The 14,165-nt window shown below is 42.0% G+C and overlaps 1 protein-coding gene across 6 annotated transcripts in view; it reads right to left on the bottom strand.

Moving 5' to 3' along the window:
• Window positions 1-14,142, bottom strand: part of EOGT (EGF domain specific O-linked N-acetylglucosamine transferase) — a 36,270-nt gene extending 22,128 nt beyond the window's left edge. The window contains exons 1-8 of one of the 6 annotated variants that reach the window (XM_072785442.1): window positions 13,992-14,142; window positions 13,168-13,400; window positions 10,282-10,517; window positions 9,033-9,133; window positions 8,282-8,390; window positions 5,887-5,981; window positions 5,430-5,534; window positions 950-1,056 (exon numbers count right to left, since the gene is read on the bottom strand). In XM_072785442.1, coding sequence (XP_072641543.1) covers window positions 950-1,056; window positions 5,430-5,534; window positions 5,887-5,981; window positions 8,282-8,390; window positions 9,033-9,133; window positions 10,282-10,491 — 727 coding nt within the window. In that variant the 5' untranslated portion in view covers window positions 10,492-10,517; window positions 13,168-13,400; window positions 13,992-14,142. Of the gene's footprint in view, window positions 1-949; window positions 1,057-5,429; window positions 5,535-5,886; window positions 5,982-8,281; window positions 8,391-9,032; window positions 9,134-10,281; window positions 10,518-12,751; window positions 12,916-13,167; window positions 13,519-13,991 lie in introns of those variants that run through there. The other 5 variants (XM_072785440.1, XM_072785443.1, XM_072785444.1 and 2 more) reach the window with 5 other exon arrangements.
• Between the last annotated feature and the right edge of the window lie 23 nt (window positions 14,143-14,165).

Genomic DNA, 14,165 nt, shown 5'->3' with positions numbered 1-14,165 from the left:
CTCCCATGCATCTACCTCTTTTGCAGGCAGATCACAGCATTTGCTTGGCTCCTTTTTAATTTGCATATTTAAAAAATGAGTCAGGACCTTGAACACAGCATTCTTGCTCACTCTTAGTTCAAAAACCTCAACTTGTCTGATTTCTGAACCTAATACTTTGTTATATAAGAATTACAGTTTCAGGAGGCAGAGCACACTAAAGATATAATCAATAAATTATAGTAATTCTGAAACATTCGTGACAGAGGGCTCTCTGTATTTCACTGGAAGCCCAGCCTCTCGTGCATTTTGATGTAGTGTGGCAGTTATCTTCACCTCTCATAATGAGACACAGAATGTGGCCTGGCCCACATTTCCCCTCTCCAGGGCAACTGGTTCACAGAGTTAAAGCTGCACTTGCAAGCTGACAGTCAGAAGCTCTAAGTAGAAATGGGAAAATAATTCTAAATTTAACTTCTTTTTTATCCCCCCAAGAATATACTGCAGTGCTGACTTCCAGAGGAATTTTAAGTTCACTTCAGTCAGGGAAACGGTTTTAGAAAGTTTGCCAGAAGAGCTCAGTGGGCATTCCTTTTCTACCCACAAGTATACACATAGTTTTTACTTTTAAATTTTTTCTAATGAAGCACAACACAAATCAAGTGATTAGAGAAATCAGATGGGGCAAATTTAGTTCCAGAAGGTGTCCATGTATCTTTTTCGTTCATCTTTTGATTCTGAGTGAGTCATGTGATACAAACGTGCAGGTTTCCTCTAAAATACCAAACGTATTATATAATGGGAAGTTCAAACCAGCTCACTTCTTCAGAGAAGAAAGCAAAACCCAAACCCACTACTTATGTCCCACAGACTCCCAGAAAGTCACAGGAAATTACTACATACACATGTCAAAAAAGGAACAAAGCCTCATTCACCAATAAATAAGTAACAGACACATTTAACTTCTCACCTGCATCCAGTTTCATGAAGTAGGTTGGTTTTTCAATAACAACGTCACATTTAGCATCTTCTATAGGCCTGAAGTTGAGCTCAGTATAGCTCTGCAGCTCAGCAAACCTGGAATAATGAATTGGGAAATGGTTTCAAAGGGGTCCTCTTGAACATCAGACTGCAACACTGTAACTTAGGATCTGCTCATTATGGGGGTTTTCTTTCTAGTATATACTCTTATGAAGATGTGGAACTTCTCCAACATACTAATACTTATATAACTTGATACAAATTTTAATGCTGATATAAAGAACAAAAATAACTTCAAATTTCAGCCTCAGGTGCAAGATAAACTGGGAATTTTCTAGACAAGAAGAAATTTACACATTGAATTGGCTAAATAATCTACCAGTAAAGTGGGAAGATTCAAAAAGGCGTCCTGTGATCTTGTGATAGCCTTCTTGGATGCTGAGACAGATGGCATTCCAAAAATTATTGAGTGCCTCAGAAAGACAGCACACAGCTAAGCTTCCCAGAAGAAAGTAAAGTCTTTTTTCTCAGAAAATATCTTTGGATACCACATGGCACAGTTTTCTTCCTTATAAAAGAAGACAATCGCAAGCATGTGCCAAGAGATATTTAGAGTTAACCCAAAGATTGTTTGTAACCCTTCACCTTTGAGACCACAACTGATGTAAACTAATATCAAATAAATCCTTTTAAATATGCACCATGCTGAAATATTGTAGTGGCTTCAAAATATGTCCACAAATCCTTTGATACTTCTCCCTTTAAGAGGTAGAGATTAATGCCCTCCCCTTAAGTTCGGGCTGGACTTAGTGATTCACTTTTAAGGAAGAGAATATAGCAGAAATGATGGTATGTGATTTTTGAGATTTGGGTATACAAAGACCAAAGCCTCCATCCTAGGGCATGTGTTTGGTCTCTTGTAGGCACACTTGGGTCCTCTCTTTCAGGGAACTCAGCTGCCATGCTATGGGTAGCACTAAAAGAGAGGCCCACATGGCAAAAAGATGACACCTCTAGCCAACAGACAGAGACAAACTGAAACTTAGACCATGAGTGAGCCTAGAAGCAGAACCTCTAGGCCGAGTTGAGCCTAGAGATAGCTACAGCCCTTGTCAATAGCTGAACTTCAACCTCATGAGACATCATAGGCCAGAACCAGGCAGCTAAGCTGCCTTCAAATCCTGACCATCAGAAACTTCATGAACTCATAAAATGTGTTGTCTTAAGCTGTTAAATTTTATAGTAATTTGTTATCAAACAGATAATAAATAAAAATATACCCTAGCTTATATTTTGGAGTAATTTGTTACATGGCAATAAATAACTAATATAAATACACCTTAGGGAACTTCTAACCTTTTGGAATCAGATACCGAAATGTACTAAGAATCAAAAGGCCCACTAGAATGGAGGACTCCTACTTTAAAACTCTATTAAGTGTTAAAAAGAAACAAAAGGCTCAAGATGGAGTCACTTGTGTTAAGCCCATGTCACCAAACCAAGGCTTAATGCCTACCCTAATTACAGTTTCAACCTTCTCTTCGAATGTATTCTTAATCAGTCTATAATTTTCAGCACTAATGAGGTCATCTGCCACACAGACCCTGTCTATCCCCCTATAGAAATGAGGTGATCTGCCCCCTTCTGCCTAGAAAAACCTTCCATTTTATACAGCTCCTTGGAACTCCTCTCTTTTTGCTAGATGGGATGCTGCCCAATTCATGAATCGTTAAATAGAGCCAACTACATTTCAAAGTTACTCAGCTGAATTTTGATTTTTTTAAAGATTTTATTTATTCATGAAAGTCAGACAGAGAGAGAGAGAGAGAGAGAGAGAGAGAGAAGCAGAGACACAGGCAGAGGGTGAAGCAGGCTCCATGCAGGGAGCCCGATGTGGGACTCAATCCCAGGACTCCAGGGTCACACCCTGGACCAAAGGCAGGCGCTAAACCACTGAGCCACCCAGAGCTCCCCTGAATTTTGATTTTTAACATGAGTTAGGGAAGATACTGCATAGTGGAATACAAATGCCATAGAAACGTATAGTAGATTATTATCCTGAAGAATTTACTTATTAGCATGAATATTTGACCTCAAAAAATGAACATTACATAAGAGTATCCTATGTGACCTGTGATATTGTCATTTATTTTTTTTTTTTTTTTTTTTTTTTTTTTTTTTTGTAATGTTTTTTTTTTTTTTTAATTTTTATTTATTTATGATAGTCACAGAGAGAGAGAGAGAGAGGCAGAGACACAGGCAGAGGGAGAAACAGGCTCCATGCACCGGGAGCCCGACGTGGGATTCGATCCTGCGTCTCCAGGATCGCGCCCTGGGCCAAAGGCAGGCGCCAAACCGCTGCGCCACCCAGGGATCCCTGATATTGTCATTTATAATATGGTATATACATATTTGGTATTCATTCCCATTCCCTCTACACAGAGTTCCAAAATCCTTGGAATTTCCAAGTGACAAAAGCCAGAACGGTGCTACCGAGGTACTTTCAGACCTCCCTAAGATTGGGTGCTGGCTTCTAGGAGAACAAAACATGGGATACAATAGGGTTGGAGCGTTCATTCATTCTTCCCCCACACCATAGGGGAATAAAGATGGGCTGGAATCAATTGCCAATATCCAACGACTTAATCAATCACTGGCCTATGTAATGAAGCCTCCATAAAAACTAGAAAGGATGGCACTTGGGTGGCTTAGTGGTTGAGTGGCTTCCTTTGGTTCAGGTCATGGTCCTGGGGTCCTGGGATCAAGTGCTGCATCAGGCTCACCCCGGGGAGACTGCTTCTCCCTCCACCTATGTCTCTGCTTCTCTCTGTCTCTTATGAATAAATAAGTAAAATCCTAAAAAAAAACCCAAAAGATAAAACAAAACAAGAAAAAGAAAAGGAGAAGGCTCAGAGGGCTTCTGGGTTGGGGAAGACATGGAGATACGGGGGAAATGGGGTGCCTGAAGAGGGCACGGAAGCTCTGCATCCCTTCCCCATACTTTGTTCTATGTATCTCTTCCATCTGGTTGGCTCTGAGCTGTATCCTTCTATATTAAACCAGTAGGCTAGTAAGTAAAATGTGTCTCAAAGTTATTTGAGCCATGCTTGCAAATTAATCTAACTCAATCTACATCCAATTGGTTGGAAGCACAGGTGACCACCTCGGCTTACAACTGGGGTCCAAATTCTGGGACTGAGCCCTTAACCTGTGGGATCTGATGCTGTCTCTGGGTAGATGGTGGCAAAACTGAGTTGAATTGTAGGACACTCAGCTGTTGGAGAATTGCTTGGTGGTATGTGGAAAACCTGACAAACAGGTTGGAACTGAGTGCTCAGCTTCAAATAAAGGGGTAGCATGTTCTTTCTGATGACACAACAGTTCTGTATCCTAATTGTGGCAGGAGTTGCATGCACTTGGACATGTGATATAAATTTCACAGAATTATGTATCAAAAATAAAAAAATTTTAAAAGTGCATATAAACACTGGTCAAATTCCAATGTGTTTAGTTAATAATGCCGTACCAATGTCAGTTTCCTGGTTTTGATCATTGTGCTATGGTTACGTAAGATGTCATCATTAGAGGAAGCTGGGGGAAGGGTTACAACAGCAACTCCTTGTATTATTTTTAAACTTCTGTAAGTCTAAAATTATTTTAAAATAAAAAAGTTTTTTTTAAATATCCTAATTTCTTAATTTCTAGAGATAACAAGTCAGACCACAGAACTAGTTTACTATTAAAAATGTCGAAAAAAGAAAAGGAAAAAAAATGTTGAAAATCAAAATACGTCCCCCAATTTATATAAAGTTCAAAAAGCTGATCAGAGGTGTTGAAATTCAAAGTAGGGTTTACAACTTTGAAGAGGAGCCTGGGGTTCCAGTGGAGCTAATGGGGGGCTTGATCTCAAGACCCTAAGATCATGACCCAAGCCAAAGGCAGATATTTAACCGAGTAACCAGGCACCCCTAAATGTGTATTTCTTTAAAAAATGTGTTCCTCAAACACATGTAAAATTATGAGGACTTAAGAAAAATTCATTTTTGATTTTTTTTCTTTCATTAGTAATCAGTAAATCCTAGATCATACTTCCTAATATTTTATAAACATATATTTAATTCATATACAGCTGATAGATTCATTCTGTAGCCAAATTCTCCACAAAAGAAGTAACATTTTCCATTCAAAAATCCCTTTCAGGGGATCCCTGGGTGGCTCAGCAGTTTAGCGCCTGCCTTTGGCCCAGGGCACGATCCTGGAGTCCCGGGATTGAGTCCCGCATCGGGCTCCCGGCATGGAGCCTGCTTCTCCCTCTGCCTGTGTCTCTGCCTCTCTCTTTCTCTCTACGTCTATCATGAATAAATCAATATAATCTTAAAAAAAAAACCAAAAATCCCTTTCAAAGTCTGTAAGTGTCAGAAACAAAAGCAAATATTTTAGAAACATATTTATAAAAAAAATAATCTTACCAAGACTGCAGAGGGCTTTTGCGCTGACCTTCAGACAGCAACGTCTGAGTGTCAAGTGTGCAGTGTCCTCCAATTTCGCCACTCTGGAAAAAATCTTCCTTAAATCTGGTGGATGACCAAAAATTAAGCTGAGTTTGAAAAATGTCATCACTACTTAAGCACATGGGATGGAACTAAGGTGGTTTACCAATTTCCAAAATCAGTGTGTCATTATAATTTTAACTCTATTATAATAGAACGTTTCAAGCATACATGAAAGTAGTAGAATGGTACAGAAACCCAATGGACCCAAACCCAAATTTGCAATGATCACCCTGTGGCCTGACTAGGTCTTCCATCCTCCACCCGTTCCCCAACCTCATTGCTATATTATCATGAAGCAAATCCAAGGCAATAACCCCGGACCTGGAAATATTTCAGAATTTCCATTAGGTTTAAACATCAACCACTTATGTACCTGTCATGGTTTCTCTTGATGTTTCTTAAATCAAGATAGAGATTGGCTGCTCTGCAGTACTGGAGATAACGGGAACACAGAAGGCTTGAGTCATGCTGAATTGAAGTTGAGAAAAAAGAGAAAAATAATGTCAGGTACCAATATTTTGAGGACACTCTCAGACTCACCAGACAAAGTAACAGCATGTACACTGTCAGGCTGAAACCACACAACGTGATGAGAATAGCATCTCTTTTTTTTAAATTTAATTTTATTTAAATTCAATTAGTTAACATATAATGTGTTATTACTTTCAGAGGTAGAGTTCAGTGATTCATAAGGAAGAATCACTTCTGAAAGGCAGCATCTGTGGATGGATTTTTTTTCCCCTCCCAGCAGACTCTGGTCAAGCCTAGTTTTGCCAGTGTGCATGCTCACTTTTAGATTACTACAAAGAATGCCCAAATGTTCTATTTATATCATCTCAAACTTTAAGGCTTTATGCGTGTTTTCAGTTTAGTCCTCTTTATAAAAAAAAAAAAAAAAAAAAAAAAAAAAACTCTCAAAGCCATACTACCCTTGTAGCTATGCGAAAAAAGCCTTTTTCAAAGTCAAGCCAAATGAAACAGAGAATAATGCACACATAACAGACGCTAAAATGAAGGCTGGAAGGGCAGTCTGCCAATTTTAATATGAGGTGCTTTCTACAGACCATAAAACTTCTGGGAGTCCCTGTCTCAGCAGCAATAAGAGGGCGATGTTTTTTAAATCACTGATATAAAAGAGCTTAAGAGTCAACTACCAGAGCCTGTTTCTCTTTTTACCAGTCTGGCTTGTGCCAAAATAGGGACAGTTTCAAAAACTTTTATCTGCTCTGGATTTTATTTATAGATTTAAATGCCATTTTTTTTTTTGTTTTGCCATAATTCCCAATGAATGCGAAGCCTTAACCTTAACCCACATGGGGTTCTGGAATCAGTAGTTGGTAAGGGATCATGCTGATTGCACAAAATATATCACAGTAGATCTTGGCCAGGAAAGATCCTACATATTGTCAGGGATGAGGTGTGTGAGGTGGGGTTGTGGCTTTCCCCTTGCCCCTTCCACAGGAACAGGTGGACTCCGGCCAGAGTATGCGACACACAAAAACCAATGTATGTTAAGGGCATCCTGCAGCAGTGCAGGTTAAAACCACCCCTCCCTCCTATGGGATTCATCCACTTGCCTACAACTGCTTCAGGTTTATTATATGATACCCCTAAAAGCTCTACAGAGGGATCCCCAAGGGGCTCAGTGGTTGAGCATCTATCTGCCTTTGGCTTAGGTCATGATCCCGGGGTCATGACTTCAGGCTCCCCGCAGGGAGCCTGCTTCTCCCTGTCTGTGTCTCTGCCTCTCTCTGTGTCTCTCATGAATAAATAAATAAAATTTTTAAAAAAATTTTAAAGCACTACAGAGCATATATTTAGTTTCTTAATGAAAGTAGATTAAGAAACTTTTTTTTTTAATTTTCTAGACTGCCTCCAAGAGGCCAGAGCTCAAGAACCTTGACAGATAAGACACCTTTAATAGTAAGTGCTCACAACCCCACAGACCTTTGAAAACTAACTGAGCCCTTTGCTGGGAGCCGGGTCTCGCACTGAGCATTTTTATAAGCAGAATCTCATTTCCTCTCTAGCACAAGCTATGATATAGGCATAGCCTGAAAGAAAAGGAAATTGAAACATAGAAGGGTTGGGTACTCTAAGAATCAGGTTTTGAACCCTACAGCGCGGAGCCTGCTCTTGTCTCGACTACACAAAACTGACTCATGGAGCATGTTTGGCTTACCCACTGAGCGCAAGGTACTGCGGTTGGAAGCCTCACAGAAAAAGAACTGTATCTGATTTCGAGATGACAAGTCTACCTGTTTATTAGCTCTGTGGTTCTGGAGAAGTCGCTTGACCTCTCTGAGGACCTTGTTGTCCTCTGTGGCCAAGTGGCATCAGTAATACCTACCCTGTCTCTCTGCTATAAGGCCTGTGAAAATCAAGCTAGCTTACATACAGATAGACTTTTTGCAAACTGTAAAGTCCTAAACAAACAGAGCAGTATAGAGGGAGGGGGCGTGTCATCTGTCCCGAACTACTTGTGAGGGAATTTGGAAAGATGCAATTTATCAGTTTACCTTCTTTAGCGTAATGTTGGGGGGCGGAATTCTAAATCTGGTAATATTTTAACTGCTTCAAAATATGACCATCCTATATGTGTGAAAGTGAGGACAAGGCTTCCAAATGAAACAGAACAACTTCTTTTAGAATGTTAAATAAAAGTCTAAGCCAATATATACAGGAATAAGGATCCCTCTCATGGAACCATTTATTTTGTTTTTACACAACAATCTAAACACTAGGAGCATTTGAAGATAAATACCCACCGGTTCCTCAGGCTGGCAGAGAACATGCAGCTCCTCCAGGCGCTCTCCTGCATATCCAAAGTCAGCTTGTTTCCAGAATATGTCCTGGGCTGATTCAAGGGTATCTGTCCTATTCACAGTCAAAAAGATTCCTTGATTTTTCTTTCTTTCTCCCTCTCTCTCTTTTTTTTAACCTTTTCTGAGCCTTGAATTTCTTCCTAAAGGTTAAACTGCCAGAAGTCTGACATTAATTTTTTTTAACAGTCATAATCTCCGTATAACTCCCTTGCTACGTGAAGTTACCAAAATAAGTTATTCACAGACTTACTTCCTTACACTAAAAATACACAACAGAAATGTATGACGTTAGGGTTATCTGGAACTGAAGAAAATGAGAGAAAATGAGCTACTAATTACTGTATTTTCTTTACTCCACTAATCTCACATGTATTGGAAATACTAATTACATTTCACACTCCCCTCCACAATCAAGAAGAAAGCATCAAGTTCTCTTTTTAGTGGTTGTTGAGGGGAAATACTTTCTGGTGATCCATATTGTTTTCTCTCTCTGGCAGAGGAAATAAGAGATATTCCTGTACAGGGTGGGAGAAGGGTGGGGAGGTAGGTCAACTTGAATTCATGACTGTGTAAGCAAATTAATATCTAAAGGAAATATTATCTAAAGCCAAAAGAGTCTAGCTACGAGGTGGGGCATCATCATATACTGCAAAGAAAGATGATGTAAAGGGGAGGATTCCGCCTAGAAGCTTACCATCCCATGTCGATGTAGGTGCAAACAGGGTAACCAAACCTGAATTCTGGTTTGCAGGATTTCTCATAACCCCAGCAGTATTTCAGATTCTCTAAGTGTTTCTAGAACATAAAACATGTACATTTAGACAGAAGGTCTCCCTTCTTCTGACCGTTAGAGATGATTCTTCAGATTTTTCCATGCAAAAAAACAAATCTTCATAGAACTTTCGCTCTTACATCTTCTAATACACATTCATGTAATTAAAAGGATTAGAATAAACCTTAAGAATAATAGTCTCAAAGATCTAACAACAATGATCCTTAATCATCACGCCTCTGCCATCAAGTCAGTGCCCCAACGAAAAGCACAGGCTTTCCCTACACTACCAAAGACCACTTGAATTGGAATTTCCCAAAGGAGCATAATGAAACTGCCTTTCTCAGTGAGCAAAGTGATTCTTAAATCAGTTCCTAAAAAAGTCACATAAAATGGAATTTCTATAATCAAAAGAATCACAGATAAATTAAATGGATCAGCTTGACTCATCAATAAAGATCAACAGAAAGGCCACAAGATGGGCTAGCTCTGCAGCCCTGAGGGGACACAACAGAGGCTGCTGGCCAGGGAACCTAAGCTGCTCTTCTGTAAGGCTCAGAAGCAACATTGGTCTGGTTCCCAGGTTTGCTTCTCCATATGCTTCCTGAGCCAGCACCATGGGAAAGGAAGTGTCTCACAAGGCCCAGCTTTGATCTCTGAGACCTCGTGAGACATCTTAATGGGCTCCAATTTGAGGCGTTTCCAACAACTCTAAAACAGAAGGAAGGCCATAGTAACAGTCATAATTATGTGGAGACAGAGGCGGAGGTGTTATTACCGAAATTAAATGCTAAGAGACCCTCTCAAGGCCAGTTGAGAGGAGAAAAAAAAAGAGGTGGGAAATTCTCTAGTTACTTTTAATTAGACATTCTTGTCTGGATAAAGTCTAATTCGCTTTGTTTACAGTGTATACAAATAGTATTGGGTGACTATTTCATTAGTGATTTAGATTTTAAATTTTATTCACGATTCAGATTTTAAATCTCATTCTTGTGAAGGGGTTGGAATATAATTTTAAGCAAAGTTTCGGCACTTACAAGCACTAGACGAAATGCAAACACGCAAACAAGGTCTTATAGCTACCTTACAGAATGATACCTTCAAGTTCAGGTGGTAAAGCAGAACCAACATCCTTTTAAAAATAAATAAGAGGAGAAAAACTAACACCTACCTTATAAGGACAATGTGAGTCTTTCTTACAGACCGTGGCAATATGCCTATTATTGTGCAAAAAGAAGGGAATGTGCTCCTTGGGCAAGCGGATACTGGCATAGTTAAACAGAGGTTCGCCTGGAATGCCATCGGCCTTGGGAGGAGCCTCATCTTGGCCACTCAGTGAAACATCGTGAAGCAATACTCCAAGGACAAGGAACTTTAACATAGCAACCTCCAAACCTAGAGATCAAACTAGAAAGGTTATTGTTAAGACTATCTTTTAAAAGTCAAAGGGGTCAAGGGGTCAGTATGAAGGCACAGAACCTTGCTACACCACGGAGTAAAGCTCCTTGGTTCAACACGTATTTATTGCGCACTGCTCTGCCCCAGGCACTGTTAGAAGCTATGTACACAGGAGGTGAACAAAACCAGGCCCCTGCTCTGATGGAACTTAAACCTTTTTCAAACTTTTTCAGTCAAGAGCCAGAGAGTGAATATTTTTGGTTCTGGAGGCCATACAATCTCAGTGGCAACTACTCAGTAGTACCTTTGCCATGAAAACAGCCACAGCCTATCCTAAAGAATGGAGGTGATTGTGTTCTAATAAGACTTTATTTATAAAAATGTGACGAAGGCCTGAATGTAACCCTACTTATTACTGATGCCAGAAATAAAGTAGGTAATATGATAGGCAATAAAACATGGTGGTTCAGTACATGAACTCTGAAGCTAGACCACCTGGGTTTGAATCTAGCTACAGTTTCCCAACTATATGATTTTGAGCTAGTTAACCTCTCTGTGCTTTAGCTTTTCTCTGTAAAATCGAAATAATAATAAACCTTTCTCATAGGGCTGTTGTGAAATAAATCTTGGTAAAACGCTTAGATGTACCTGGCACATTAAATGCTATATAAGTGTTTAGTGAGTAAATGTTTAAAACGACTTGGGATGATGGGGGAAAGAAGAAGTTGCTAAATACTATTTGAGCTGAGACCTGAGTGATGAGGAGCAGGGAAATCATGCCAGGGAGAAAGAAGAAAAGAAAGTACAATAGTTCTGAGCATATGTATATCTGCTGAATAAAAACTAATAATCATGGGGCACCTGGGTGGCTCAATTGGTTAAGCGTTTTACTCTTAAACTTAGCTTGGGTCTTGATCTCAGACTCATGAGTTCAAGCGCTGCACAGGCTCCACACTGGGCATGGAATCTACTTAAAAAAATAATAATAATCACAATCTTATACAGGTTCCTACTATGTGCCAGGTACTGTTCTAAGTACTGAGGATGCAGCAATGAACGTGCAGTCTAAAACTCCTTATCTTTGTGAAGCTTACCTCCTAGGGGGTATAATAACGATCTATAATAACAGTAACTACAACTTAGAAAACTTAGAGAGTGTGCCATTAACCTGTCCCCATCCTGCCTTAGCAATGTGAAAAGAGATAATAACCATTATGGACCTTATTGTACATCTAACTTACCTCATAAGGATTAAATCTCATGGACTAGAATTGTCCTATGTATCCTAGACGATAATTGTCCCATTCTTAGTTCATTTTAGTGGTATAATTTGCTCTATGACAAAAAAAAAAAAAGAAAAAAAAAAGGTGCCCTCCCCACTGAATGATAGGACCATATTACACATTAGCTAGTCCCCAGCAAGATCTGCAGTCACTGAGGCATGTTGGAAAAACCAGCTTTCAGAATCAGCCTTCAGTGACTATGGGTAATGAAGATGGGGCCTTTAGAAACAAACTGCTACTTTCAATCTAGCCTAAAGTCCCAAGGTCAAGGTTTCATAACAAAAGAGTGTGGATACTGAAAAGGAATCCTTTTCCCCTCTAGAGTGGTAAATATAGTGGTTTCTCTCATTCATGGCTCTAAAGAGTATATCGTTACCTGTTGTAAAGGTGACCTGAATTAAGACTTTTTAGTTAGGATTTTCACCCAACAGCGAGTTGACAGTAATTCTACAAAATGTTAAAATACATATCAGGGCACCTGGGTGGCTCAGTGGTGAAGTGCTAAAGGTGTGATCCCGGGATGGAGTCCCACAGAGTGCTCCCCACAGGGAGCCTGCTTTTCAAGTCTCTGCCTCTTTGTGTCTCTCATGAATAAATAAATAAAATCTTTTAAAAAAATACATAGTAATAGTGCACTTATAATGGAAATAATTTGTCTTTAATTATCAGAAGCACACAGAAGCCGTTGTTATGCCTTAGGTATCTGAAATGTGTCAGATATGTAACATATTACCTTAAAAGGATGCTAAAGTAGACTTTATCATTCAGATGCTATTTTGGATTAAAGGAAATATTAAAGGAAGAAAAAAATCTAATGAGAAAACCTCTAAGCAGTAGGGCTAGCATTTAGTAAGACATTTTGTAAGCAAAAAGTCCTGGATCATCCTACCCTTTTTCCTTAATGAACATCATGCTGCTAAAAGCAAAGTGATAGGTACCACTCTCCACACTGTAACTTACACTAGATTCTGATGGTAAGCAGAAGGATATGGCCCACTTTATACAGGCATCAACTGGTACAGGCCAAAGGGACATTTTGCCGGTAAGACATTCCTGGAGACGGACAACTTTCCTGGTTCTCATCCTATGAATCCTACTCGCGGAATCCTACTGCTACTTGAGCCTTCCTATTTAACTACTCCAGCCTTACCATTCAACAGGCAGGCTGACCTTTTTTTTTTGACTCATCCTTTCCAGTAATAAAGTCACTGCTGTGATGAAGTCCTGACCTTCAGTTCTGCAAGTCGGCTGTCCTTGACAGAGCTCCGGCTACAACTAAACCCACTGATCCATGTGGGAGGAGTAACAACATTTAAGTCACGCGAAAATCTCGGAAGTCTCAGATCAGAAGTCAGGCTTTTGCCAAGAGCACGTACCTACTTGCATGAGCTAGAAGGAGGTGGCTGCTGGAGCATGAACGCACAACCCCTGGGGGCCTGGCAGAAAGGCGGTCTCGGGAGCGGAGCGGTCCGTTTGCAAAGCCCCCCAGGGGTGGGTGAGCGAGTGCGCTCCTGCAGCAGACGGAGGCTTTCGGGATGCGCTACTTTCCTTCAGTACAAAGCAACTGGCTCCTTCCTCTTCTGTATTCCTTGACCGGATTTCCTCAGGCCTTAAAAGGTGGAGGAGGGGGGAAAAAAAAAAAGGAAGAATTAGAAGAGCCTGAAAGATGGTGAGAGATGAAAGCTCGAGGCTGACCGGGGCCGCGCGCTGTAACAGAGCTGGGGAGGTCTCAAGGAGGCGGCGGGGAGGTGAAAAGTTGAACCTACCCGGTGCCCCCCTCCGCCCTCCCCCCTCCCGGGGGGGCCACGGGTCTCACGGTCGGTGGAGGCGGGGAGGGGGCGGGGAGGGGGCGGGGAGAGCGGGCTGGGCCGCCCGGGACGCCGCGGGGAGGTCCGCAGCCACACGGCCGCGCTCGCGTCCTGCCCCCTCGCGGGCGCGGAGTCCCCGCTCGTCGCCCGCCGCCCGCCGCCCTGCACCGGCCCCCCACCCCCACCCCCACCCCCTGCACACACTCCCGGGCACCCGCCCCCCGGGGGGGTGGGGGTCCCGGGGAGCTGCTTCGCCAGGGCGGGCGCGCCGACCCCCGGAGCATCCTTCCCCGCGGCCGGAGGGCCCCCGGGAGCCCCGCGTGCGGCCGCCCCACCGCGCCCCGGGACGGGCGGCGGGGGAGGGGGTCCGCGGGCAGCCGAGCGCGTCCCACCTGCAGTCGGGGGCGCCGGGGCTGCGCAGGAGGAGGAGACGGCCGCCGCTCCAGAGCACCGAGTCGTCACAACCGGCGGCTGCGGCTCACCGGAAACCTCGGGCGCCCGAGCCGGGCCAGGGGGCGCCAGGGAGCCGCCGGCGCTCCGAGGCCGTCTGCGCGGGGAGGCGGGTC

Source organism: Canis lupus, chromosome 19 (genome assembly GCF_048164855.1).
Source record: "Canis lupus baileyi chromosome 19, mCanLup2.hap1, whole genome shotgun sequence".
NCBI lineage: Eukaryota > Metazoa > Chordata > Mammalia > Carnivora > Canidae > Canis > Canis lupus.
This window is presented reverse-complemented; position numbering and strand designations above follow the sequence as displayed.